Source organism: Epinephelus moara, chromosome 21 (genome assembly GCF_006386435.1).
Source record: "Epinephelus moara isolate mb chromosome 21, YSFRI_EMoa_1.0, whole genome shotgun sequence".
NCBI lineage: Eukaryota > Metazoa > Chordata > Actinopteri > Perciformes > Serranidae > Epinephelus > Epinephelus moara.
In genome coordinates, this window is record NC_065526.1 from 9,679,745 (window position 1) to 9,705,466 (window position 25,722).

The 25,722-nt window shown below is 39.9% G+C and overlaps 3 protein-coding genes across 5 annotated transcripts; 2 read left to right on the forward strand and 1 right to left on the reverse strand.

The window, feature by feature from the left end:
• The first annotated feature begins 363 nt into the window (after positions 1 to 363).
• Positions 364 to 9,745, forward strand: kif2c (kinesin family member 2C). Of its 3 annotated transcripts, none has more exons than XM_050033661.1 (23): positions 364 to 428; positions 646 to 724; positions 820 to 914; positions 2,214 to 2,315; positions 2,598 to 2,646; positions 2,736 to 2,771; positions 3,869 to 4,015; positions 4,355 to 4,477; positions 4,833 to 4,930; positions 5,015 to 5,110; positions 5,206 to 5,260; positions 6,187 to 6,349; positions 6,655 to 6,745; positions 6,852 to 6,915; positions 7,072 to 7,163; positions 7,268 to 7,410; positions 7,524 to 7,737; positions 8,297 to 8,407; positions 8,583 to 8,650; positions 8,732 to 8,810; positions 8,905 to 8,985; positions 9,098 to 9,191; positions 9,563 to 9,745. In XM_050033661.1, exons 2-23 carry the CDS (start codon positions 664 to 666, stop codon positions 9,622 to 9,624), a joined length of 2,124 nt encoding a protein of 707 aa, XP_049889618.1. In that variant the 5' UTR covers positions 364 to 428; positions 646 to 663; the 3' UTR covers positions 9,625 to 9,745. The 3 variants fall into 3 exon arrangements, with proteins under 3 accessions (XP_049889618.1, XP_049889620.1, XP_049889619.1); XM_050033662.1 differs by having other exon boundaries at positions 378 to 432; XM_050033663.1 differs by lacking the exon at positions 2,736 to 2,771.
• A 1,633-nt stretch (positions 9,746 to 11,378) lies between these two features.
• On the forward strand, positions 11,379 to 19,766 carry selenot1a (selenoprotein T, 1a). Its single transcript, XM_050032954.1, has 6 exons — positions 11,379 to 11,578; positions 13,838 to 13,948; positions 15,902 to 16,028; positions 18,740 to 18,827; positions 18,968 to 19,134; positions 19,236 to 19,766. The coding sequence occupies exons 1-5, from the start codon at positions 11,439 to 11,441 to the stop codon at positions 19,090 to 19,092; spliced, it is 591 nt and encodes a 196-aa protein (XP_049888911.1). The 5' UTR covers positions 11,379 to 11,438; the 3' UTR covers positions 19,093 to 19,134; positions 19,236 to 19,766.
• Positions 19,767 to 19,903: 137 nt separating this feature from the next.
• Positions 19,904 to 25,003, reverse strand: LOC126409162 (glutamate-rich protein 6). The gene is made up of 11 exons (XM_050075122.1): positions 24,966 to 25,003; positions 24,594 to 24,672; positions 24,354 to 24,482; positions 24,174 to 24,260; positions 23,882 to 24,087; positions 23,720 to 23,781; positions 23,368 to 23,546; positions 21,776 to 21,858; positions 21,498 to 21,656; positions 21,114 to 21,339; positions 19,904 to 21,016 (listed from the first exon to the last, which is right to left on the reverse strand). The coding sequence occupies exons 1-11, from the start codon at positions 25,001 to 25,003 to the stop codon at positions 20,696 to 20,698; spliced, it is 1,569 nt and encodes a 522-aa protein (XP_049931079.1). The 3' UTR covers positions 19,904 to 20,695.
• Between the last annotated feature and the right edge of the window lie 719 nt (positions 25,004 to 25,722).

Here is a 25,722-nt window from a genome sequence, read left to right on the forward strand (position 1 = left end):
TATGCTCTTGCTTATAAAACGTCTTTCTGCAAAGTGGTGACATGGACATCTAAATGGTGCAGTAAAGTACAAAGAATTCTTCCCTCTAAAATGTAATTGTGTGGTGCAAAAGTATAGGGTCACAAGCTTGGTCAAAATCATTTCTGAAGGGCCTTTACATAATGCTATTTTTAGAGACTCCTAATTTGCAATGAATGTTGCAATCACAAAACCTACAGTTTGTGAATTTCAATTTTAAAATCTGATTCTCATTGCAGAGATAATTCATCACTGTTCCAGGTAGTGGCAGTATAAGGCCCATTTGGCTTTCACCTACACAAAAAAAGACATAGAAGAAGAAGACCGCAGACGAGGACCAATCAGATCTTTTAACACCCGGAAATAACACCCGTTTCAATTTGAAACTTTGGCGGCGTTTAATTTGGCAGGTAGGTAAGTTTGCTTGACGCTAGTTAGTGAGAAAAGATTAACAAACTACTGAAATAAGAATAATGCTATTACAGTTCGATTATGTATTAGTTAATTTATCGACGAAAAGAGAATATAGTTCTGTAGCGAACACAACATACCTGCCATATAGCGCTAGTTAAGCTAGCTCGTTTCTTAAACGCTAACGTTCCCTGAATTGTGATTTCTCCGTTACAGCACAGAAAAGGAGCAAAAATGGAGGCCAGCATGTCCAGACTTCTTGTTGGACTGTCTGTAAAAATCAGTCGCAGTGATGGTGAGCTGATGTTTTCTGTTGTATCGTTTACCCTTCAGATAATGACGCTGTATATTGCTAACAAAGCTTGATGTTGACTTGTTTGTGTAAATCAGGTCGAGTTCATCTGGCAGTGGTGAAGTCCGTGGATTCCGTAAAGTCCACGGTTATGGTTGAGTGGAATGAAAGAAAGATCTGCCGAGGAAAGGAGGTCAGTAAGTCCATAAAGACAGACAAGACATTTATTGCATTAGTGATAATGTGAACCTGTCAGGGACGCTGAGAGAAGGTCTGTCTATGAGCCATGACGTTAACGCCATTATAAGAGACATGGCATAATAACATCATTCTTTGTTTTAACATGACTTTGAATGGCCAGGATAAATGATATCTAATAGTTATTAACAGTTACACGAATTTTAAGAGCAAACCGTGACACTACAGACACTATATTTTATACTATAGGCTATTTTTGTCAAAGCTCTCCACACTTACTACAAATCCTTACTCCAGACTACCAAAACATTATGCATCTCTTGCAAAACCAAACAATTCTTGCTAAACTGTTTGCTAAAGTTTTGTTACACATGTACGTAATAAAAACACATACTCACAAGTGAGTAAATAATGGATGAGTCACCCCATTTGTGTGTCTACCCATGAGACTCAACTTATTTATCTGTCCAATATTGGTGTCCGTTGTTGTCAAAACCAAATGTTAACCTGTGATTGATTTGTAAGTGAAGTCATTATCTTAAAATGTTTTTACATGTGTCAGTATAGAGCGGAAATTGTCAAAATAGTGTAGCAATGTTTACATTAATTTTTCCATGGCCGCTTATCCTGTTGGGGGTCACGGGGGGCTGGTGGGGGCCTATCCCAGCTGACACTGGGCGAGAGGCGGGGTACACCCTGGACAGGACAGCAGAATATTGCGGGGCTGACACATAGAGACAGACAGCCATTCACACTCACAGTCACCAATTAACCTGACGTGCATGTCTTTGGATTGTGAGAGTACCCGGAGAAAACCCACGCTGACACGGGGGGAGCATGCAAACTCTGCACAGAGGCCCCCCCCCCAGGTTCCCGAGGAACCCTCTTGCTGTTAGGCGACAATGCTAACCACTGCACCACCATGCTGCCTGATGGTTTACAGTTTTGCAAATAAAGTGTGTTTTAAGATTACCAACTGATTGTAAAGCAGAGAATGTGCATTCAGTCTGGTTTCAGAGATAGTGCTTCGAGAAACAGTGTTAGTGCGTAAGTATCACAGCAGCCACAGCAGCAACTCTGTTAAGAACACTAAAGTCAGTCATTCGGTAGTTTATAATAATGCATATCAATGAGGTTACAGTTATTTCATACAGGAGACAAACGTATATGTGGATACTGATATCGATTCAACCAGTGTTGGACCTGTTCATATGAAACAGCTGTCACTTATGTTTGTCTTGTATCCTGTGTTGACATCTAATGTGATTTAAGGTGTGCTTGTTTGTAATTTTAGGTTGAAGTGAATGAGTTATGTATACTCAATCCTGAACTTTTGGACCATATAAAGGCTGTCACTAACCACGCTGTAGACCCACCCTCTCCTGCTCCAGACAAGGTAAGTGTCACCTTTTGTTTCCACAAAAACAAAGAACTAGAGCCGCTTGTTGTCAGTGTCAACAGACTGGACCGTATTTCTAAGAAATGGAACATTTCCACGTTCAAAAGTTTAACTTCACAGTTGTGATCAAATAATCCCATCTCAGTTGCTTCCTTGTTTTGTCTCTCCTATGTTGCTCTCAAAAAATGTCAAAGTTAAAAGGGGTCATCATTGTAAAGCATCAAAATAAATGATGCAATGAGCAATTTTTTCCCCTCTCTCCTTTTGCCTTCTCTGTAGAAGTATGAGGGCCGTCTTCGTTCATCCAGGATTCCTGCCCCTGCCTCCTGTATGTAAATATATTGCACTATTTGTTTGTTTGTTTTAGATTGCCATGTCTTGTACTTTGGCTCCTAACAACTTGTTTCCTCCCAAAAGCCTCTGCTCCAGCAGTCAACAAAGCTGAAGAGTCAGGTCGGCATGGCATGCATGCTCCTCTCACTAAAGCAAATGAGTCGTATTTTCTAATCACTCCTTTGTTAATGGGATCAGGGTGTAAGAGCAAAAAATCCACCATCCTTGGAGAGCTGAACTCTGCACAGATTTCGTCTTCTGATTATTCATAAAGAATCATCTGCTTTGGTTTAATGATTAGTGGCACGGGTATGCAAATGGACAACTTTGGGTATTGGGCAATTCTGGTCTGACAGTACTATCGTTTTTTGTTCATTAATCTGCTCCAAATTCTGGGAAGGAGCAAAGAGGAGAAGAAGGAGTGTTCGGTATCATCACTGATAACAAAACTACATTTGTAACAACATGTTTATCCAATTCGTGTCTAGTTGACTGTGATGATACAGTGCACTGATGTGAATATTTAATCACCTGGCTGCCACATTTTAGTTGATGCTTTTCTGCACCTGTGTTAATCTCTCATTTTTCACTTCTGTCACTGTGGTTGTCAGGAGGATCTTGTCTCCAGGGTGTCTGCAGGTCCTCAAAAAGTCTTGAATTCAATTTTATAAATCTTAGGCCTTAAATATAATGTCTTAGTTTTTTATTTTATAAGACGTTTGTGAAAGTACACATCTCTGATGTTATAAAAAAAAAATTTAAACCTACTCCTGAACCTGATATTGTCTTTTACTTTATACTTGTACGTAGCTGTTGGCAACTCCCTCTAAGAACCATATTCCTTCATAAAACCTACGTCTGCAGAGGACCACATATATGTTCTTACTTTTATACTTACTTGCAATGCTTGAAAAAGAAAGGATTTGTCCAAAATCAGTTTTAAATTTGGTTTAATAAAAGACCTTGAAAGGGTCTTGAAAACTTTAAATGTAGATAGCTGATACCTGTAGACACCCTGGTTTCATCTAATGGCAAATCTGTTGCTGTGGCCACTTTTGATTTGGTAGACTACAGACACATACATTTCCATTGTATTGGTTTGGATTACATTTAACCTCAGAAACCATGCAAGCAGTATTTAACAATACTTACTCCAAGGCTGCTTAAGACACTGACCCTCACTGCAGGTGTTTGACTTTGATTTGTCTTACTTTCAGTTGCCAATCGGTCTCAGACCAGGCAGACGTGTATGTTCCAGGCCACGGCCCCTGTTCCAGCACCAGTCCCCACCTCTGAGTCTGCGCAGGTGAACCTAGAGACGGTCCACCCTGATGTCCCCTCTTCATCAGTCCTGACAAACTCTGGTTCGTAGTGATCTTCTGAAAACATAATTGAAAAAGAAGTTGTCCAAAAAAAAAAAACCCCAAAGTGATACATGCTACATATTTCTTTCATTTAACATTTGGGTGTTGTTGCCAGTGAGTGGTAATTATGAGACCTTACCATACAGTATATTTTGCACATCCACATTGTTACACATTGGTCGTAGTATCACAAGATATGGAACATGTTGTTGCATGCACAAGAGTTGTTTTTCAGGTGTTTTCCATGTACAACATAATATTTTACTGCTTTCTTTGTCCAGTTATTTCAAGACCTTTGTCATCTTTATAAACCCAAGTGCACCCTTTTGCCTTATCTAGCGATTCCTAATCAGCAGCACAGAAAGAATGAGGCCAAACCAGCTCAGTCGCTGCCTTATGTGCGTGAGGCGAAAAAGGAAAATGATGAACCTGAGAGAATGCCACCTCCACCTGCAGTGAAAGGTTAGTGACAAATTTGAAATGATATCATGTGTATCCACTGCATTACTTCGACCTATAGATATATACAATTCAGAAAGAGAGAAAGCTCTACACATTAATGTCACAAGTGCAGCCTCCTGTCTCCTGCAAAGGATTGTTTTTTGTTTTAAATAAAGAGATGTGGAGATTAGGCACACATAGATAGTATCAGCTCTATGTTCTATAAGAAGAATGAACAGGTGGTGCATGTTATGAGGCACATACCTGTTCTGTGATTAGATTTGTTAGATATTGCAGGGATGACAATGAGATGTGAGTTCATTGGGTGTTTATTTTCATCTGACACCATCATCTTCATCATCTCTGTGCACTGTAGGCAGAAGAAAATCAGTGGCTCCCCAAGAGATAAACAAAGGCAACAAAAGGCTGTCTTGCGTTGTAAAGCCCTCTGACGTTCAGACCAAGAGGGGAAAGGTGAGATATTTTTACTCATTCTGCCATTTATATCTTTTTTTCAAAATTGGAAAACACATTTTACATTCTCTTGCATCCTTTCAGTTTGGGGAGGCTCCTCGACCAAACCAAAAGTTCTACGAGATGATCCAAGACTTCAGAGAGACCCTGGAAATAACCCCCTTAGCAACTACTGACCATGCAAGTTTGGACTCGAGATGAATGTGCCATGTATGAAGCTGTAAATTGGTGTGCCATTATAGCCCGTACTTACAGCATGTGTTCTGTTTTTACAGATTGAACCTCACAGGATTTGTGTGTGCGTTCGCAAGCGGCCCCTTAACAAACAAGGTATATTTGGAGTGATGTCTAACATCCTGTATACAGTATCATTTGAATTCAAAGGAGTAATTACAGTGTATGCTTGATATTTTCAGCCTGGTCCCTATTTTTCCATGTTTTTGTGTGTAAGTGACTAATAGGGAAAACGGTTTTGAAATTCGTCCGGAATATAGCGATACCGCTGCCAGCTACAGGCTGCAGTCTAACCACTCGGGGCATGTTTACACCATCAGTTTACATCCACCAAAAGTGCTTGATTATTAACCTAAGTGTCTGACAGCGTACGGAAGGTATCTCTACAGAGGTCGACCTTTTTGTTATAGAGTAAGATCCTTTTTGTTTAACCAGAAACAGCCCAGAAATTGCTATCGCCAAACCCACCAGACTCCTTTTGAATAAACAATGATTTTATCATTTTAAAAACACTTTATTCATAGTCGACAGAAACAAAAGAAAATGTCTTGACCGTCTATCCACTGTTCCAACAGTCGCCAACTCTGGTTTGGTTGAAATAAACCTTTAACTCACCAGGTTAGACGTGAAAATATGCTGGCTCTATACACGCTAAAATTACTGTCTATTTAAATGGAGTCTTGTGGAACAAAAAGGTCTGTCTGCGTTCTACAAGTTGTCAGAAACTTAAAATAATCTGAGCCAGTCAGTGGCAAAAACAAGTGCTTTCAGTGGACATGAATAGACGGCGTGAACATGCTCCGAGTGGTTACATTGCAGCCTGTTTTGCGGCAGCAGCACTCTGGCTCAATGCTGGACCATTTTCAAAAATTCTCTTTAGTCACATAGACACAAAAACATGAGAAAATAAGGTCCACGGTGCAGAATACCAAACTTACTCTTTAATGGCGTGCACAAAAATATTAGTTATCGTTTGACAGTTTTTTTTTTAATGTTGAGTTTGACATTCTTGTGTATTTCAGAGATTAATAAAAGGGAGATAGATGTCGTGTCTGTACCTGGAAACGGTGCGCTGCTGGTCCATGAGCCAAAACAGAAGGTGGACCTCACCAAGTACTTGGACAACCAAATCTTCCACTTTGACTACTCCTTTGATGAGACCGCCACCAACGATCTGGTCTACAAGTAATGTCCTGATTTGTCCCTTTTATTTAGCAGTAAGGTGGATCTGATAGCAGGTCGTTTGTTTTCTGAATTTCTACCAAGGATTTTAAGGGATTTCCCATCTGTCAGTTCACAGGAGCAAAAAATTCAACATGTAGGAAAGTGTAGATAGCTGTCTTTAATATCTTAGTATTTGTTCAGTAATGTGTCTGAAATATTAATCAAGAGTAAGAATGTTGGAAACTTAAGGTGCACAATTCATTATTCTCTCTTTCTTGGTTTTGCAAAGGGTTCAAATTATGACAGGTTTTATTTGTTTTCTTCAGATTCACAGCCAAACCTTTGGTGCAGTCTATTTTTGAAGGCGGCATGGCAACATGTTTCGCCTATGGCCAGACTGGAAGTGGGAAGACTCATGTAAGCATCCGCATGCTGTGTGGCATTGACTTATCTTGATGCAGCATCTTCATTTTGAAAGTTTGATATATTTCTTTTTTGTTTGTTTGGCACATTTTCTCCCCAGACGATGGGAGGAGATTTCACAGGGAGGCAGCAGAACAGTGCCAAAGGAATCTACGCCTTGGCAGGTAGGACCACAACCATCCAGCCAACATGCACTTAACATAGAAGAAATATTTGATATGGTTATCACATTAAGATAATAAATAGGACTGTCCAGTTTTTTTATCTTCATAATTTGTATTTGATCCAGTTGATTCAGGAGTACTATCTTTCCCTTCTAGCCCAGGATGTTTTCGCCTATCTGAACCACAGGAGGTATTCTAACCTGGAACTCTGTGCCTATGTGAGCTTCTTCGAGATTTACAATGGAAAAGTAAGAAAACCTTCCACCTTCATGGACATATTTACTGAGATTGTTTGACATAAAAAACAGCTTATGAAAGTTATTCTAAAAGAGAAGCACACTTATCGATTTAGGTGTATGACCTGCTGAATAAGAAGGCAAAGCTCCGTGTGCTGGAGGATGACCGGCAGCAGGTCCAGGTGGTGGGCCTGGAGGAGGTCTATGTGGCCACAGCAGAAGAGGTCATCAAGATGATCCAGGCGGGCAGTGCGTGCAGGTAGTTAAGTGTTAAGAATGTGTATGTTACAATCTGTGTCATTCTTCAGCTCAGAAAACGTATAACATTAACTCGGCTGCCTTCCCTTTCCCTCTGTCCGACTCTTTCTCCAGAACATCAGGCCAGACCTCTGCCAACGCCAACTCATCCCGCTCTCACGCCATCCTGCAGATTGTCCTGCGGCGCAATAACCGTGCCAACACGCTGCATGGCAAGTTTTCCCTCGTCGATTTGGCTGGCAACGAGCGCGGCACAGACGTCAGCAGCAACGACCGCAGCACTTTAGTGGAGACTGCCGAGATCAACCGCAGCCTGCTGGCTCTCAAGGTATACTATCGCTGCTGTGGAGGTGTGCACCAGGCCCCCAGGAAGTCTGTCACATGATGCCTTTGGGCCCAAAAAGACTTTTTTCCATAGACTTTCATTGAGAAAGAGATGTCTGTAAATCGGTAGATAGATTTTTTTGAATGTCACAACCTTCGCAAGATGACACATTTCACTACCGGGATTTGATCCATTCGATCAGATAGCTTTTCCAAAGTCTAGAAGAGCTCCACAATGAAATTAGTTTGTCCCCATCAAGTAAGCGGAGGGCTAATTTGGAAGTTAACCACTCAGCTGGCAAAGGTTCCAGAGTGTTCGCTCTGGGCAACATGATGCGGAAGATCTGCGTCATTTTATACCTGCAAAGTTGAACTTTTTTGGCTTCATTCATTCAAGTAACTGAGTGAGAAGAGACAGTTTTCTCTCTTTCATCTCAGCTAGGGTGCTTATAAAATAATCCTGGCACTCAAGTTGCGACTGTAATGAAGATTGAAATGGTTCAATTGCTTAAGTCAAGACATTTAATAGAAAATCACACCTCACATGCTCTTGTGTCCTGTAGGAGTGTATTCGTTCACTGGGAATGAACAGCGATCACATTCCTTTCCGGATGAGCACTTTGACCAAAGTCCTCAGGGATTCCTTCATCGGAGAAAAGTCCAGGACCTGCATGGTACGTTAAAATTTACTCTCCGTTTGGCTTTTGGTGTATCATGGTCTGACTGCAGTGTAATGGATGATGTAGATGCACGGCATACAAGAACAAACTCTGTTGTGAATATCAATATGCATGTGCGTGTTGAATTACAGAATGTATGCACACGTGTTTTCCATTTGTTATTCCATAGATTGCGATGGTGTCACCAGGCATGACTTCATGTGAATACACGATGAACACACTACGTTATGCTGACAGGTACATATTTAGCTTATATGATAAAGATGATGTCATGATTGGGGGTGAATAACTCTTGAAACATTTGCCAATCTTTCACAGAGTGAAGGAACTGAAAGGCAACGCCAAGTCCAATGGAGCGGCTAAGGCACAAGAGCCTGTAAATAGCTCCACAGAGGAGGTCAGCTTGCACAAGATCAGTCCAAATCATAATTGATATGGATTACATGGTATGTTTAATTTGCTAAAGTTTTTGCTGTTCTTGTGTGTTGTAGGAATCTGTTGAGGACACCAGTGTATATGATGCCATAACCCAAGTGGCAGAGCTGGAGGAGAAGGTTTACACGCAGTTCCAGGTAGAGTATGCTCAAAACTGCTCTGCTGTACGGCACACAAGACAAGTAATAATGCATTTCTTTTTTTACTGGCTTTGTAAGTCATCACACTTTTATCATGTTTGTGTCTCAGAGGGGTAATGAACTCTTCAATGCAATGGGGCAGACCTCGTACAATATCGAGGCAGGACTTCCAGACCTGATGGATCACGCAAAGAAATTACTGGGTTTGTACAAACAGCAGCTTGATCTGCTTTCTTTCTTTCTGCCCGTTAGTTTAGCATTATACTCCAAACTAAATCAGATTTAGCCCTCTTGGACTGCTGCTGAACACGACGCAGCAAACTGTACCATTATTCTCTCTGACACTTGAACTTTGTTTGGTCGTTTCCTTATTATAAAGCCCAAACCTCACCTGAGCACTGTGGGGATACTGTCACATAAACGTCCCTAAGGAGGAATCAGGAGAAACCTTTTGCTGACCAGATCAAATGTCACAACAAGTGCCAGGACAAATCTGCATTATATAAAGGACTTTAATCTGTGTGGATACATGTGCTTTACCATTTATTCATTCTGTTCGATCTGTCATCCACAGACACTGTACTGGCTTTGCAGACTGCCGTGGACCAGGAGAGAAGGGCAAGGCAAAGCTTCTAAGAACCCACTGACCTACTCACAAATTGCATTTATTGAAAACGTCTGTTTTAACAGCTTGATTTTAATGTGTTCATGACTGTACTAAATAAATAAAAAGTTTTGGGACACTACTTCATTTAACATATTTAACTCTTCGGGAATTTCTTGTATATTATTAGTTTGATGCTAATGTGGACGCAGCAGCAGAAATTCAGTTAAAATTATTTAATTTTACTACTTTATTACCGTTTGAAGTAACCGTACTTTCCTTGAGAATGAACATTTTATGCTTTGTAATTTTACCTCGCTATTTTTTTTAGGCAAATATACTTTGACTCGATAATTACAGTAATTAATTACTTAGATTAGTGATACAACTTCAATCAGTAAATAAATTATGATGTAGAGATTAAAACAAAACATATTGGTCCCCAGCAGATGAAGTAGTTAAAATTAGGTTGACCTCTACCAGCTTCAATAACTGATGTACACATTATGCATAAATAATTACAATCCAATTATATAATATAATATACTCACTGCCTAATGAGTACTTTTAGTTTTGGTACTTTAAGTATGTTTCTGTGGCAATATCTTTGTACTTATACTCAGGTAAACATTTCAACTTATGACTTTTACTTGTAGCAGAATATTTCTACACTGTGAAATTGCATTTACCTAAGTACGAGATCAAGAGAGCACAAATGGCTCCAGTCAAAAGAATTTATGTTATCAGATATTAAACAAGGCAGACTAGAAAAGATGCACCACCCATAAACCCCAGTGAAAATGTGGCATGTGTATAGCATATTAATTTAAATGAAATACAGTAGTTAATTTTTGGACACAAATAAAGCTGTAATTGAACAGTTTGGCTTGAGTATTTGGACTGAAATTGAGTTGGCAGTTCATGGATTGGCCCCTTTTCCACAACAACAAAAAAGTAAGAGGAGAGGTGATTGTACTTACGATATCCTTGTCTGCAAATTTCACCAACCATCTATATTCTTTTATAATGTTTTTACATTAATATGTGTTACATTGAATAATGCCTTCAAACGGCCCAGATCGAGCTGATGTGGGGAGCTAGCGAAAGACTTAGGATGTGTTACTACATTTGGTTTTCAAAATAAGGTGTTATAAAAAAACACAACATTATGCATTAAGTGTAGAAAGTTTCTTTTTACCAGACAATGATTTTTAAGGAGATGTAGTTTACCTTACTGTCACTTCAGTCTTCTGGTAAAAAGAAACTTTCTACACTTAATCTATTTTGAGTAGACAAAATGAACAATTACACTACAACATTATGGAAATACAATAAATTGGATTATATTCAGTAAAAGTATAAAATGAATTACCAGTGTCCCTTATATATTAAAAAATAAATACCACTAACTTGTGAGGAAAATGTCTTTATTCTTCCATTTTTGGGTTGCTGAAAATAAAAATTAAAAAGATTATTCCTGATGTTGAGGACACGTCTGACAACATACAGACACAAAACTCAAGTATTTTTACTGTATCAGTATTTAGAGATATTCCAAAGCAAAAGTCCCATATTGCTACCTTGAAATATGAAACTTGTGCCATGAAAGAAAAAATAAATAAATCAAATTGGGCCCCTGAACTAAAATGAGTTTGACACCCCTGGCACATACAGTGTTGTAGTTTAGTTGAACAGCCACACCAGTAGGGGGCGCTGAAGGTGGGAACCACTTGTGTTTAAAATCCGAGATTAGAGCAAGAGGAAAAGGAGGGACCAACCAGTAACGACATGTACAGATTAACCTGCCGCTCCATCTGACAGAGTGAGGAAACAAGCCCCGGAACGGATGGCGATGAAGTGGTTGCGTTTTTCGCTCCTCGTCTTGGGGGTTTTCTCGCTGTGCTACGCCACGTCTGGTGACAGCAGCGGCGTGAAGAAGATGAAGATGCAGTTTGCGACGGGACCACTCCTCAAGTTTCAAATATGGTAAGCAAAACTGCGAAAATCTGGCGAGTCATTGCGAGCTAGCTAAACTCCCCGGCTAACAACATCGTAGGCCGAAAAAAATGACAGAAGCTAGCTAACTAACCGGAGGGTCATTTATATTATAATACAGGAGAGTGAGCGGTAAAGTCACGTTAGTAATTAAGTAGCTGAACTACTCAACCATTGTCTAATCACATGAGTAGAATAAATGTGGAAGTTTCTGCTTTTTTTTTGGCGACTTCTCGTGAATATTTCGACGAAAACATGGCCCCGCTTCCGCTGTCAAACATGCTAGTTAACGTTAAATCCAGTGATTGTATCTGGTGTCCACGAGTTAACCTTGCATAACCCTGGTCTCTACATTGTACTAGCAATATTAATATTTAAAGTCACGTTAAAAAATACTCCGTCTCTCTGGAAATACTTCATCTTATTTAAACAATTTGCCCTTGAATTTTCCAAACCGTGCCGAAAAGTTAAAGCTAACCTAGCTAACGTTAGCTAATTTACATCAACATTAACAATATGTGTTTTCCGTTAATGTCTATGTGTTGACGTATGCCAATAAAAGTGTCATGTGATTTCAAGATGCTAATATGCAAAGAAGTGTGACTTAAGTAAACAAGACAAAATATACATTTGCATTGTAAATTGCTGCTTTTATCTTAACCAAACATGCAGCAAACCGGAGCATGTAGTGTTGTAATGTAAAGAGGAACACCACATAGATTAATAACTCTTGTGTTATTTTCATGGCCTAGGAAAGCTCAGTCAGTATTTGTGAACATCCGTTACTCTCTGTCAAAGCCAGAAACCAGAGAAGTAAGTCTCAAACTTGTGATGTTATAAGGCAGTGGCTCTCAAATGGTGTGCCAACATGCTAATGTAGGTGAGCCGTGGGATTTTGTGATTACCACACATTGTTGTTGCAGTATTCAAAGGGACCTATACAGAAAGTTATGATTGAAATTTTAATTGACTGTATTAGTGTATTGTGCACACCCATTTCCTCATAAAGAGGCAAACTTTAGTGAAAAACTGTCATTTAATTTCAAAAACCTTCACAAGGAACCTATTTGTCCCATTTGCACGTGAGAATAACAAGTGTGTGACACATCAAAAGCCCTTATTGGCAGCCAGTGTGAGGGATGATAACATTTAAAAGGAAAAAACAGTGAGCAGGACAATGGATCGCTTTACTGTACGGAGCAAATTACAACAAAGCACCAGCGAGTCAATAGACAGTATCATGAAAGCTGTCTTTTTTTGTCCTATATCATGATAAGAGTGATAACACACATTATACAAGCAACTGTGCACAGACATAAATTAGGGCTGCAACTAACGATTATTTTCATGGTCGACTAATCTGTCGATTTATTTCTTCGATTAGTCGACAAATCATTTTATCGGAAAATGTGTTAAAATGTTGAAATATGTCGGTCTGTCTCTCCCAAACCCCAAAATGTTAAAAGTATGCAATAAGAGTATTTTGGGGTACTTTTATAGTATTTCTCTATGAAAAATGACTCAAACCCATTAGTCGAGTACTAAAATAGTCACCGATTATTTTAATAGTCGATTAGTCGTTGATTAGTCGACTAATCGTTGCAGCCCTAATATAAATACAGGTGTGCTTTGAGATTTTGGCTTGCCCTTTGGTCTGCCTTGTGCACTAAAAGTTTGAGAACCACTGTTATAGTGTAAAAAGTCTGGAGCTGCTCTACAGACAATGAATGGGAGCCTGATTTTGTGGACTCACAGAATGTTTGTTTTCTTTTACCAAATGTGCTTATTCTATTGTAGTGTTCTCAGTTGTGAAACAGAAAATGTACCCAAATAATCAGAACATTCCCCTGGGTGCTCTGTGTCATCATCTTTTCCAATTCATTCTCTGCAGACTTAATATCCCATGACATCACAAATTTGAGTTTGGGGGGGAGGGAGTTGCTTTTGTTTCAGAATATTTTTGGACTGGACATAGGAATAACATGTATACATTTTGAAAATGGTTGTAGCTCCCCTTTAAAGTAGACTAATGTGCTGCTAACTGGAATTTCACACTACCACGAAAACTTTCCACTAAGAAGAACAATGACCTACAGATGAAAGTGGGATTCAAATGTGCCAGATCTCAAGGCGAAATTCACAATCTACCCTTAAGATCTCTATATTGTTATGGCTGCCTTTTGTCCCCGTTTGATGTCGCAGCTGCACACTGTGAATGTCTCCTCTAACAGTGCGTTTGTCTCCTTGCAGCATTTCCTGAGGGTACAAGCGGGTGTTTGAGGAGTACACGCAGGCCTTGTACCAGCGGTACCCAGACATCCGCATTGAAGGGGAGAATTATCTTCCTGTGCCCCTCTATCGGTAAGAGATTGTCTGCCTTGTTACAAGTGGATTATATCCAGCTTTATTAAAGCTGCCTGGGATTAGCTGTGATTCGACTGAGGAAGTGGAATTCTCAAGCAGTCAGGCTTATGTGGCTGTGGATTTATCTTTGGTAGTTTTGTGGACATAGACGAAACTGCTGGCCCTAAAAATGGCTAAATGTAGGTCAAAGGTGCATCATATCATTTAGTTCAATATTTAGTTTTTTTGGACTTTATATCATTTGAGCTACTGCAAGAATACTAAGACTACATCCCACAACATACTGTGCAATTATTCCCAATTTACAGTGTATTTTTTTTCCTGTGTGTCACTACAGTACGGACCAGTACATGTAGGTGTAGAGAACAAGATGTGAAGTTATTCAATAAGGGGGTAACACTCTGGGAACTTCAGGGTGTCCAACAATGATAATCTCCCCTCTTTCAGCTTTCTTTTACTGGCTGCCTGTCTGTGTCAGAACTGATTTTAAAATGTCAGTCTTTACTTTTAAGGCCCTTAATGGTATGGCACCAAGCTACCTGTCTGAGCCTCTTAATGATTACTCACTAGCCTGAGGTCGTGGCGATAAGGCTGTGTTGGCTGTTACGTGGTCAAGGCTGAAGACATAATGGTGACAGGGTGTTTGCTGTTAGAGCTCCGACCCTTTGGAATAGCTTATGTGAGAAACTTTGACTAGAAAATTCAGTGCCCTCTTTAAAATCGTCTCCTAAGTCTCACTTTTATCATCTGGCTTTTTTTAAAATTATATTATCTGTTCCTATGTTTTTTATTCTACTATGTGTCACTTTTGTCTGTTGTGTTTATTAATGTTATTTATTGGCTCTGACTTTGTATTTAATGGTTCTTTTGCTTTCTTTTATTTTTAAGGGTTGTTTGAAAGATGATATATACATCAAGTTATTTACCTATTTATTTATTACCTTAAAATAATGTACACTGGATGTATTTTTAACAGGTATCTATTCTAATCCCAAGAAGGTACAGTAGAACCACTACTGAGCAACAAAGCTTGAAGTTTGGGGGAAGATGGGGTCGACTGGAGTTCTATTACTTTATAAATCTGCTGTGATTTATTTCAGAATTCCCATACAAAACTTACCAACACTAGAGGGATACAGACAATGAGGAACTATTTCTGTCAGAAATACAGACTAGAATTTTGACTCTCACATTTTAATTCATATAATATAGTCGATGGGATTGTAAAGCATCAATTGCTGTATTTGGAATCAGCACCCGAGTCTTGATATGAGACTCGTTTGTGCACTTGTCCCAGGTGTTGTAGTTAAGGTGTGGTGTGACTGAGACCCTCAGGTCCTCATCAGTTGAGCTCTTAATAAACACTCCAGAGAATATCCCCATTAAAGAAAGGCCACAGTATCACACCTTGGGCTTCAAATTCCCCAGACAGTGAGATTTTGTTGTGTCTATCTCAGGCCCACTGACGGGCTGTAGTTCAACCAGTTAGACATTAAGGTTTAAAGGTAGTAAAAAGCGGAGTAAACAGGATGTAGGCTCTGTGTTACAGATTGGTAAGTGTGATAGTGTTAAAGAGGTATCACTTAATTTTAAGGTGTACATTTTCCCTGCAGAATCATGATCACTGTTGAAATGGGTATGGGAGGAAGTCAGTGGTACAGGCTTGTCTCCAAATCCTTGTTTAGTCTACACTATGAAGCTTAATTTGTATAAACTGAGGCCACGCCCTTAACTGTCAGCACAGTTTTAATCCCAAATGAATATATTTACTTTGACACCTGAGAATTATGTTTATTGAACATGACCAGCCTACATTAAGCCAAACTACAGGCTCACATCTTTCAGGATAATTGTAATACATCCTGAAGGCTTTGGACTGATTTGATATCTATAAAAGCCTCTGTGTCTTGGAATTGTATTATAAGCCGGTGTCTTGTTTTATTTCCTCAGACATGTTGCTTCCTTCCTGTCTGTGTTCAAACTGCTGGTGATTGGGCTGATTATTATCGGCAGGGACCCATTCGCCCTCTTCGGTATGCAAGCCCCAGGCATCTGGGAGTGGGGCCAGGGAAACAAGGTAAGGTTTACTATGGAAGTCATTATTGCTCAGATCCTACGGGAGAGTGTGCACTGTGGTCTTCATGTGTGGCAGCGGGATGGAGTCAGGATTGTCTCTACGAAGCAGCCAAGCATTTGTTTTGCATGTAATCACCGTTGATATCGCAGAGAGGCATGGATTGAATCTAGAAAGGAGGAAAAGAGGGCTTTAGTTCTGGCTGTGTCTCAAATACGGTTGTGTACATGCACACTGCCAAGTTCAACCCCAACCCATGGGATTTCATTAGCTGTTCATTCAGGGTCTTCGGGTTGTGTTGTTTTGTTTTGCTTGGATTTGTTATCCCCAGTGTTACAGGCAAGCCGGAGGCTCAGAGGAAGAATGGCCAGTGACTGCTAACATCAGATATTAGCAAATAAAACAATCCTGTGTTCAACAGAAAGCTGAGGCTGATAAAATGTGATGTGGTCTCGGTAGTCAAATGGATTACAAACAGAAAACCCTGCAATTGCGCACAGAATAGATAAAAAAGACCCAGCAAGCATTTGGTGTGGATTTACTTTGCTAATAAATTAGCTTTTTTATCGCAGCTACAATTTGACTGATAACAGAACTAGCCTGAGGGTCTCCTGCTTTGTGGGTGTATTTTAAGCTGCTGTAGGTAAATTTTCAAGATGATTTCTGTAATATTTGGTTAAACTGTCTTTTACAGCCTGACAGTTATCAGTAAACGAAGTGGGGCAGGCAGTATTCATCCCTTGATATATCAGTTGGGCTGCAATAATCAGTAACCTGTGCAAGCTGAGATGTCTCTTGCTTAAAAATTTTTCAAAAAGAAAAAGATTTTCACCCCGCAAAATGCGTTGTGGAGACTATCGTAATCTTTTGAGCGTTCATACCTGGTGACGTGTGTTTCTGTCACAGGGAGTCTCGCCAACTGCGTTACGACCTGTGTGTGCACACCACAAGATTTCTCCACCAAGCCCTCGCCAACAGAGCCCCAGATAACGCGGTGACGTCACCAAACTTGTTTTTTTAACTTGGAGACGACACTTTGTAAAGGCATGGATATTCCTCCCAGTGTTGAATCAGATCTGCCTCCAGGGCCTGGGTCCAAACACAACACGCTCCCCATGATCCTCTGGACGCCGCCATTGTTGTTGTTGTTGTTGTTGTTGCTTGCCGGCTTGTCAGTGTTGCCAGATCTTGGGAGAGAAACAAGTAACTAGGGCTATGGAAACAAGCCCAAAAAAAACGCAACCCGCGACTACCAATATTTGTAAGCGACAAAAAAACAAGCCCAAAGTCGTGGCTAATAAGCGGACCTGGCAACCCTGCGGCTTGTCGTCCTCACATTTCTTACGTCCTCCTGCGTGCTGACGTGGGACGTATCCCGCCTCTCATTGGCTGATGCACTTGATGCACTTTGTCAGTCGTGTCACACTTCTCCAGTTTTCTAGCATGCCAGATATCCAGTCATAGTCACGGACAAGGGGGCGACTTACTCCTAGGTTTGTTCACACATGAGGACTCGTCGTGGCAGACTGTCTGCCAACTCACCTCCGACCCAAGGTGGCTCTCAAGATCCTCTGCGACATCAAAATCGCGGTGAAAATCGTGTAATGTGAACTAGGCTTAAAGGTAAGCGTGTTAAAAAATTTGGCAAGCTTCAGGCGGATGGGTCATTCAATAACAAACTAGTCCTCTGAATAATTATTAATAACTTACAGAATCATTGAGGAACAGTCAACCTTTCACCCTCTCTTCCCTCTTTATGTCTCTCTCAAACACACATACACACGACAAGCCGTTTTATCATCATTGTTGCTGCGCTCAGGGTTTCCATTATCCATTTTTTAACCAGGACAATTTGTTAAAGTCTGACATATTTTAATTTCTACAGTCATAATGCCTGGTAAAAGTATTTCCCTCTGAGAATATGTAGGCCTAACACCCTGTCAGCAAGCATCTTTCTGTCCACAATGAATCTGTTAAACATGCACTTCTGTTGCATCATGTAAACAAACCAGGTAGGATATCAGCCGCGTGTTTGACATCATACTTGCGACATAACCACTTAAAAGATAGGTGAGCACTTGCTGTCTCCCAGTGTTTATCCTTTTTAAAACAAAAAACACGTTTTTATAGCGTCATATTTACTGGAATTGACACACAATAGTCAACAGCAAGTAGGTTGTTATTAGCAATGATCTTTACCAGAAACTTAACTTTCAGCTCTGGTCTGCGGGTTTGTGGGTCAAGCTTAGGTCAGTGATTAATGCATATGTCTGTGGATCGGGTGGGCCAGGTTGGTGCGGGTTAAAAAGAAAGAAACCTGACTCACACATGACTACTGTAATGTGTTTGTTGCAGCATTGGCAAATCCTGACATAAAAAACAAACATTTTGCAAGAAACTCTTCAGCTGAACTACCAGATTTGTATTGACCAAAAATGCACATGGTTTGTCAGCTATGCGTAAACCTCATCTGGAGTTGCTGCGCATCACTCCAAAGTGTTAATCTGATAGTATACTGTAGCACCACAGTCATCCTGTGGTCTTGGTGTTTCTGTTTTTGCAATCCTTAAACAGTGTCTTTTCAGTGCACTGCTCTTGTGATCCATCACATGAGCATGATGCCAAATTTAAACTGCAAACGTAACTGCTAGTAAATGTGGGAAAAGGTTTTGTGCGGAACGTTTTAACTCAAGTTTCTCTCCTGCTTCTTCCAGATATATGCCTGCATGATGGTGTTCTTCCTCAGCAATATGATTGAAAACCAGTTAATGTCCACAGGAGCTTTTGAAATCACATTAAATGGTGAGTCTGTGATTCACAGCGTGGGCTTGTTGACTGGCTTCAGATTGATTTGAGTCTTTGTGACATAATGATATTAATGCGGTTGTGTGGTGATGGAACAAAACACAGTGTATTACAGTTACGTAATTGTCTCTTCATAGATGTGCCAGTGTGGTCCAAACTAGAGTCAGGTCACCTGCCCTCCATGCAGCAGCTCGTGCAAATCCTGGACAATGAGATGAAGATGAATGTTCACATGAACACAGGGCCACACCACCACTCCTAACCCTACTCATCACATCCTGGCTGGAGCTAAAAGCCCCTCCATGTAAGCACAGTAGTGTTCACTGCACTGTTTGTTTCTATTCTGTCTTTTGGCCAGTGGAGATATTGTTTTAATTTGATCTTCTTTCTCCTCTTCCTGTGTAGGTTTGAGGTGGGTTTCTCACTGGGCTGTGAAGTGATGTTTATGAAGGTCTGCGCTGAAGGCAGGAAGACTGCTAGCACAGACTGGATGCTCCCATCAGTCTTCACCATGCCCCTTAGAGACGTCCCGCCCCTGACGCCAGAGTGGGATCCATTGCAATAGTGCCGGCCATTCTGTCATTTTCTTGTACTATTCATAACTACTGCAGATTTCATCCAGATGATATCAGTGGTCCCGTAAGGAGAGATCTAACATCGATTCATAGAGTCTTTAACTTGTTGCATATAATTGATCTATGTGAATTAAAAAAAAAAATCGTGTCATTTGTACCACTGAGCCACCCGTAGAATTTTAAGTTTATTGTTCTAAAAGTAGCTTAGGCATGTAGAAAATGCAACACTTAAAAACCTGTCATCACTGTTGTGAAAATAACATTGGGGAATTGTGTCTTGGTATGATTTCTGAATAATTTTTATATTTACATAACTTGAAGGAAGCTCAGAAGATTAATAAAACATATTGTAACTATTTAACTGTGAGGCTCTGGTGTGGTGTTGTGGTTCACTGATTCATGGGGAGTCAGGTGTTAGAAATGACATCGTGAGTGGAGATGGTGGATTGCCATCAAGGTTTAAAACATAAAGGGAACCTGATAAGAAAGCAGGAAATGGAGCTCCTTTTTTTTTTTTTTTTTTTTTTTCTTCGTAAAGCAGACTTCTTGCTTGATTCAAGTCATGAGCGCACATCCTTGAGCCATCTGCTCAGCCTAATCCAATTAGGAAGACTTGATGATCCGCAGAGTTCATTAGAAGACAAAACAGATCAAGTGTGAGTACAATGTGGTGATGTCACAGTGCCAACGTCCCTGACAATGAAAAATCCCTTCATTATGACAGGGTTCCTGTAAGTCCTTGAAGTCCTTTACCGTTTGTGATCTTGAGTGACCAAAATCAAGGCCTTAAAGGTTTGTTAAAATGAACATTGCAAGTGTTTGAGTTATATATTTTATGCAAGAATACCATTGTGCTGTTAGAAAAGTCAAGAGATTACACAGTGTGCCATCTCTGTATCACAACACATTTGACAAGTGTTAACACGCTCAAGCCTGTCTCTGTCTTGGCTTGTCTGTGAGCTTCTAAAGAGCCTGATAGTTCTCATGAAAATTCAGTAATTGACCTTGATCTGTGTCTCAGACTCTGCTGTGTTGGGTCCTTAAATCTGAGAGAAATGGGTGTTTGTTAGTAGCAACTGAAAAAAAATTGGGGGATTAAAGGACGTGAAGGAAAACCAGTGACCCAGATTCGCTATGGAGACATTCATGGAGTTATTTAGAGGTGGTTTTGGGGTTTAATATTTTCTATGACCCCCAGATATGTAAATGCCATATTATTTTTGTCCCTGACATTCCCTTTAGTTACTGTGGAACGAAAGAATAAAACACCCAAATCACAGTTAAACAAGTTCAACATTTATTAGCCACTGCTGTCACTGTGTCAGTGTAGTTATTGCCAGTGCATTTAAGACAGTCCTGAAGGCACCTATAGATGAAGGCTCTTTCACTCTCACTCATCATCACATTAGCACTGACTTCCAGAAGACTCTGGGCGACACCATGGAGGTGAGGGGCTTGTGTAGTCTTCAGCAGCCGGGGATGGGAGGGCGTCATCAGGCACTGGTGGAGATGCTTAATGGCCAGGTTGATCCTGATCCTGGCTGCAAACACAAACAGCTCCTCCTTCAGTACAGGAGGTCCTGAAGCAGCCGTGTTTGTTTTACATTCACCCTGGAAGGGAGAAAAATTTACTGAAAAAGTTACCGAAGCAGAGCTGGAAATACTGGAAACTGCAAGATGAACAGAAAAGCTTCAAACGATGCTTCACCTGAGCGCAGCAGGTGCCCACACTGAACTTAACCTGTTGACCTTTCGCCAGGAAGGAGACAAACACTTGTTCCTTCCCGAGGACTCGGACCCCAACGCTTTTGTTGAAGGACAGGAATATAGGTTGTAAGGGAGTGGGAGTGAGGCTCGGGCTGCCCCAGCTCCACCGACGAACCCTGGCACCCGTCTCATCCAAACACTGACCGCCTGAACTGTTGAAGGTCAGCCTGCAACATAAACACAAACATGCATCACATATTATAGGTAACTGCAAGCATGGCTACAGATAAGACATTATTTTCACACTGTAGATGCATCCTTTGTCATTTAAATTCACCTAAAGCAATCTATACTTTAAATATATTCCAAACACTTTTCTTTGTACCATATATTTCCATTGCTGTGATAACATGTCGCCCTGCCATCGGACTGGAACAGCGCTCTAATCGGTTGACAGGAGGCATCACTGTCTTCATACACGATGCAGACCCTTCCATTTTCTTCAGTGACCACGACAACGAGAGCCAGGAGGCCTGAGGGATAGCTGTTACCATGACGATAAGGAGGGGAACACCCACTGCAGAGTGCATGTTGCCTTGCACATATTAAATTCTCTCTGAAAACATGATATAAATCTACAAGCATTGAACTGTGAGCGGATACAAGACCTGAGCAGAGCCATCAGGGAACACAGTGAGAAATTTCATCCCATTGGGATAATACTTCTGCAGAAATTCTGCCCCAGCCTGTGAACATAGAAGACAAAAGATGTTCATAACAGAAAGCCTCCATTATAAAATAACTGTGTGGAAAATGTGGGCAGTTAGTAGGCACAAGGAGCCTGATCCAAACTATGGACTATAAATCAGGAGGATATCTCTGCCTCTGCTGCTTTTGACCGGTCTTTTTAAAACTGCCTCATGCCCCCCTTCTTCATGGAAGTACAATACTATTAGATGTGTTGCTATTTTAGGACAATGTTGGGGTAACCCTTTAATAGCAACAAATGTTCGTTATAATTAAAAAATAGCCTATTTACAATAGCAAATAGCTTACATTTATATATACCAGCTGTTCCATGGTTTATTGCATTGATCAAACACAGTGTGACCACAAGGGGGCAGTGTATATATTTATGTGCACATTAATATAAAGCATTTATAGACTTCTTTGGCTTCTATTTAAAGACATGATGATTATGTGCCTAGGCCAACTACTTGCAGCATGACTTGTTTGAAATAATTTTGGATGGAAAAAAGAAGACTACAACAAAAGACTGTTTTCTTAAAAGCTGCAAGTAAGCAGTTTGGATACTTCAGTGCCACTGAACTTGGCTACGTGACTTTTTTTTAGGATGTAAATAATGTATCGATCTATCTATATTGTAAACTTGTATGTTTAAATATGCAAATGACGCATTACCTTGCTAAGTATGCACTAATTTGCATACATTTTCAAGACATAAATCTGAACATTGCAGGTTCAAAATTCTTGTTTCATGTTTTTAGGAATAAAATGTTATACAAATCAGGCTATGAATGATGTATGAAAAAAAACCCACTCTGTAAAAGCCTTCAGAACACAGCAGGTGAATATGTTAAACTTTTAACCAATAAATATCACCATGAAATTTCCCCAGCTGATTACTTAAATTAGACAAATATTTATGGGGGTTTTTTTGTTTAAAATGCAAATGAGGTATTGTCTAATTACTAACCTAACTTATTCGTCCTTACACTACTGTTGCATGTATAATTAACATATGATGCACATATTGTACATATGTCTTATCCCTATCTTTCTATCTATATTTCTAAAAACTTAACAATTAGCTTTATACATTGTGGCACAATGGACATATTTTATATTCTTAAATACATTATATACCAGTGTTAAACACTGTAGCATTATGCAAATACTGTATTTTTATGCACTTCCTATTTTCATATTCTTACTTCTGCTTTCTTATAATATTTATATCAGAGTGACTGTTACTTACTACGTATCATTTCCCCCGAGAGCTCAATTACGTATTTCTATTTCTGATAACCTTTTGCACATATTTCCAGAGCAGAAATGTGAACTAAAACAAACACATAAATTTGTTTTTTGGATGTTTTCTTTCCACTAGTCTGACTTCTGTGTTACAGAAGCAAAATACCATCTGTGTACAGGGTCATCAGTTTGGATAACATCAGTAAGATGCACTTAGTATTGACTTTGATAAAACAAACATGATAGTAATTTGTGAGTACCTGATGATGACATATGCCGAATTTAAGTGACTTGTGGTCACAAAAAGGGATCAACGGCTGCTCCTCTTCCTCTTTTGTTTTCAATTGCTTCTCAGTTGCGCCACAGGGATACACTGTCCAGCATCCTTTTCCTAGAGCACAGGAGAGCCGGAAGCTGAGGACCTTTGATGTTGGTGCAACTAAACACAAGAAGAGAACAAAGTCTGTCTCACAAAGCTATTTGAAGGCACAATTGTTTTGTTTCTTTCCAATATTCTTAACAAAAAACATAGATAACTTTATACACACTATTTGTCAGCTCATGTTTGACTGGATGAACACATTTAAAGCTATGAATGAGTACAGTACTCACTTGTTTCTGCCACAGGTAGCTGGAGTGAGTAATCCTCATAGACTCTCTGTTCTGATTGTTCTCTGATGAAGGATACAGATTACATCGCTCTTGATTTAAAGTTTTACTTTTATATCATTTTATATGAAAAAAACAGAGACATATTGTGATGCACATTTGTACCCGAGTCCTAGTGGTAAGTCCATGATGAACTTGTTGTGGTCCTCCATCTCCTTGCCTTGGAGGACAAGCTCCTCTGTATCTGTGGCTGGCTTGTCTATGGGCGATGTCATGGTCCTCGGGTCACACCTCCCCTCAGCCAAACATCTCTCCTTCATCAGCATCTCATACAGCCACTGCCGCCGGGCACAACAGAAGAGTGGACCTGACTAGGATGGACACAAAAGAGGATGCAAGGAGGTCAGCAGTGCGTCATATACACACATTTGGAGAATGTATTCACTTCCTTCCTCACCTCAGGCCCCCGTGCCCACGTTAGATCCAGTGAAGGTCGGGCCTTTTCTCCACAGTACTCACATTTCACTTCACTCTCAGTCACAAGCTGGGACAACAAAGTGTTAAATTGGACTAATAAGCAACACAGACTGCTGCAGAAGGGAATTTAGAACAGTGGGTAGTAATGTGATCTTTTTACCTCTGGTAGAGTGGTTGTTAAGTTCATCCTGTGGTTGTCAGACTCCCGATTGTACCTCAGAACTCCTGCTGCTCTGATACAATAGGTGGGCGGGTCACTGACAGACTGCGGACAGCCCTCTGCTATCATCTTACCAAACCCAGAGAAAAATAAAGTAAATAAGTAATTCATCAAAGACTCAAATAAATGAGATATTTAATGATTTAAAGCAGTTGAAATAAAGGAAAATAGACTTCTTACGTGGTTATCCAGGGCAGATAGTGGCTCAAGGAGATGATGCTCTGATGTAGCAGCAGCAGCATCTAACGGTAAAACAAATCTGTGGCATCATTGGATTATGTCCCATTAAGAGAAGTCAACACAGGCCTGAATAAGATAGGATCTTTTCCTAGCTTGTCGTTTCTAATAGTTTATTTTTAATTGTGCCTGAAGCAGACTCACAGGAGGAGCTGGACCTCATCTTGTTGTCTGTCCTTCTGACTGGAGTAAAGCCATTGAAGAGCCATGAAGATGAATATGTACAGTGGACAGATTAGGACACAATTAAAAACACATCAAGCTGCACAACCACAAAAAAGCAATAAAATCAGTACACACGTGTGGTGCACTCACCTCAATGTGTCACACTTGCTGGTGTTGTCAGTAACCATGGAGATGAAATAGCAATGTGTTAATGTAATGCCTAATTTTGGCCACTGCCTGACTGGTTTCTTATGCCCACAAATATTTAACAATTACATTATACACTATAACACAGTCACAGTGCTAACTGTATACTCTGTCTACTTTCTTGGCAGAAGAGATGTAAACTTTATGTCAAGGCTTCAGTTTAAAAAAATACATGTTCAGATCTTATTAGCCTGAATCTAGGTTTATTTTTGAACATAAATTAGAGTCTATATGTGTGAGTTTAGTAAGTTGAGTGTGAAGGTTTGACTTTCATTTCTAAATTTTGCAAAATATCAAAATCAGATTTTTCTTTAAGGGACCTCCCTTCTATCATTGACCCCTGACCCCTGACTAAGTGACGTATTTCATGGATATTTCACATTATATTCAAAGCATAACAATAACAGTACAGAGCAACTGATAAACTACACAAAATGTGTGCATAAAACAATTTGGATGAATTTTGACATGATTATTTCCTGAATATTGCTTCAGAGATGAGTTTACTTGTTTTAAGGAACTTTAATACAATTTTCTGTCTGTATTATGTTTTTTGTTTGTTTGTTTGTTTGTTTTGTATGATCATGAATACTACAGATATAACCAAGTTAAATTTAACACTTTTTAAGACCTGTTTAATACCACTACTAATGTCAGTTCAAAATGAACAGTAAGGAAAAGTTTAATGTGTTTAATGTAA

What these genes read in the sequence shown, in the direction of transcription:
- kif2c (XM_050033661.1), top strand. Translation starts at nt 664, where the DNA reads ATGGAGGCCAGCATGTCCAGACTTCTTGTTGGACTGTCTGTAAAAATC. An exon ending in GATTCCTGCCCCTGCCTCCT is followed by an intron (nt 2,647 to 2,735) that starts GTATGTAAATAT and finishes TCCTCCCAAAAG; the next exon opens with CCTCTGCTCCAGCAGTCAAC. An exon ending in TCGAGATTTACAATGGAAAA is followed by an intron (nt 7,164 to 7,267) that starts GTAAGAAAACCT and finishes TTATCGATTTAG; the next exon opens with GTGTATGACCTGCTGAATAA.
- LOC126409162 (XM_050075122.1), bottom strand. Translation starts at nt 25,003, where the DNA reads ATGGTTACTGACAACACCAGCAAGTGTGACACATTGAG. An exon ending in AGCAAGTGTGACACATTGAG is followed by an intron (nt 24,673 to 24,965) that starts GTGAGTGCACCA and finishes ATGATGCCACAG; the next exon opens with ATTTGTTTTACCGTTAGATG. An exon ending in TCGGCATATGTCATCATCAG is followed by an intron (nt 21,859 to 23,367) that starts GTACTCACAAAT and finishes CTATGTTCACAG; the next exon opens with GCTGGGGCAGAATTTCTGCA.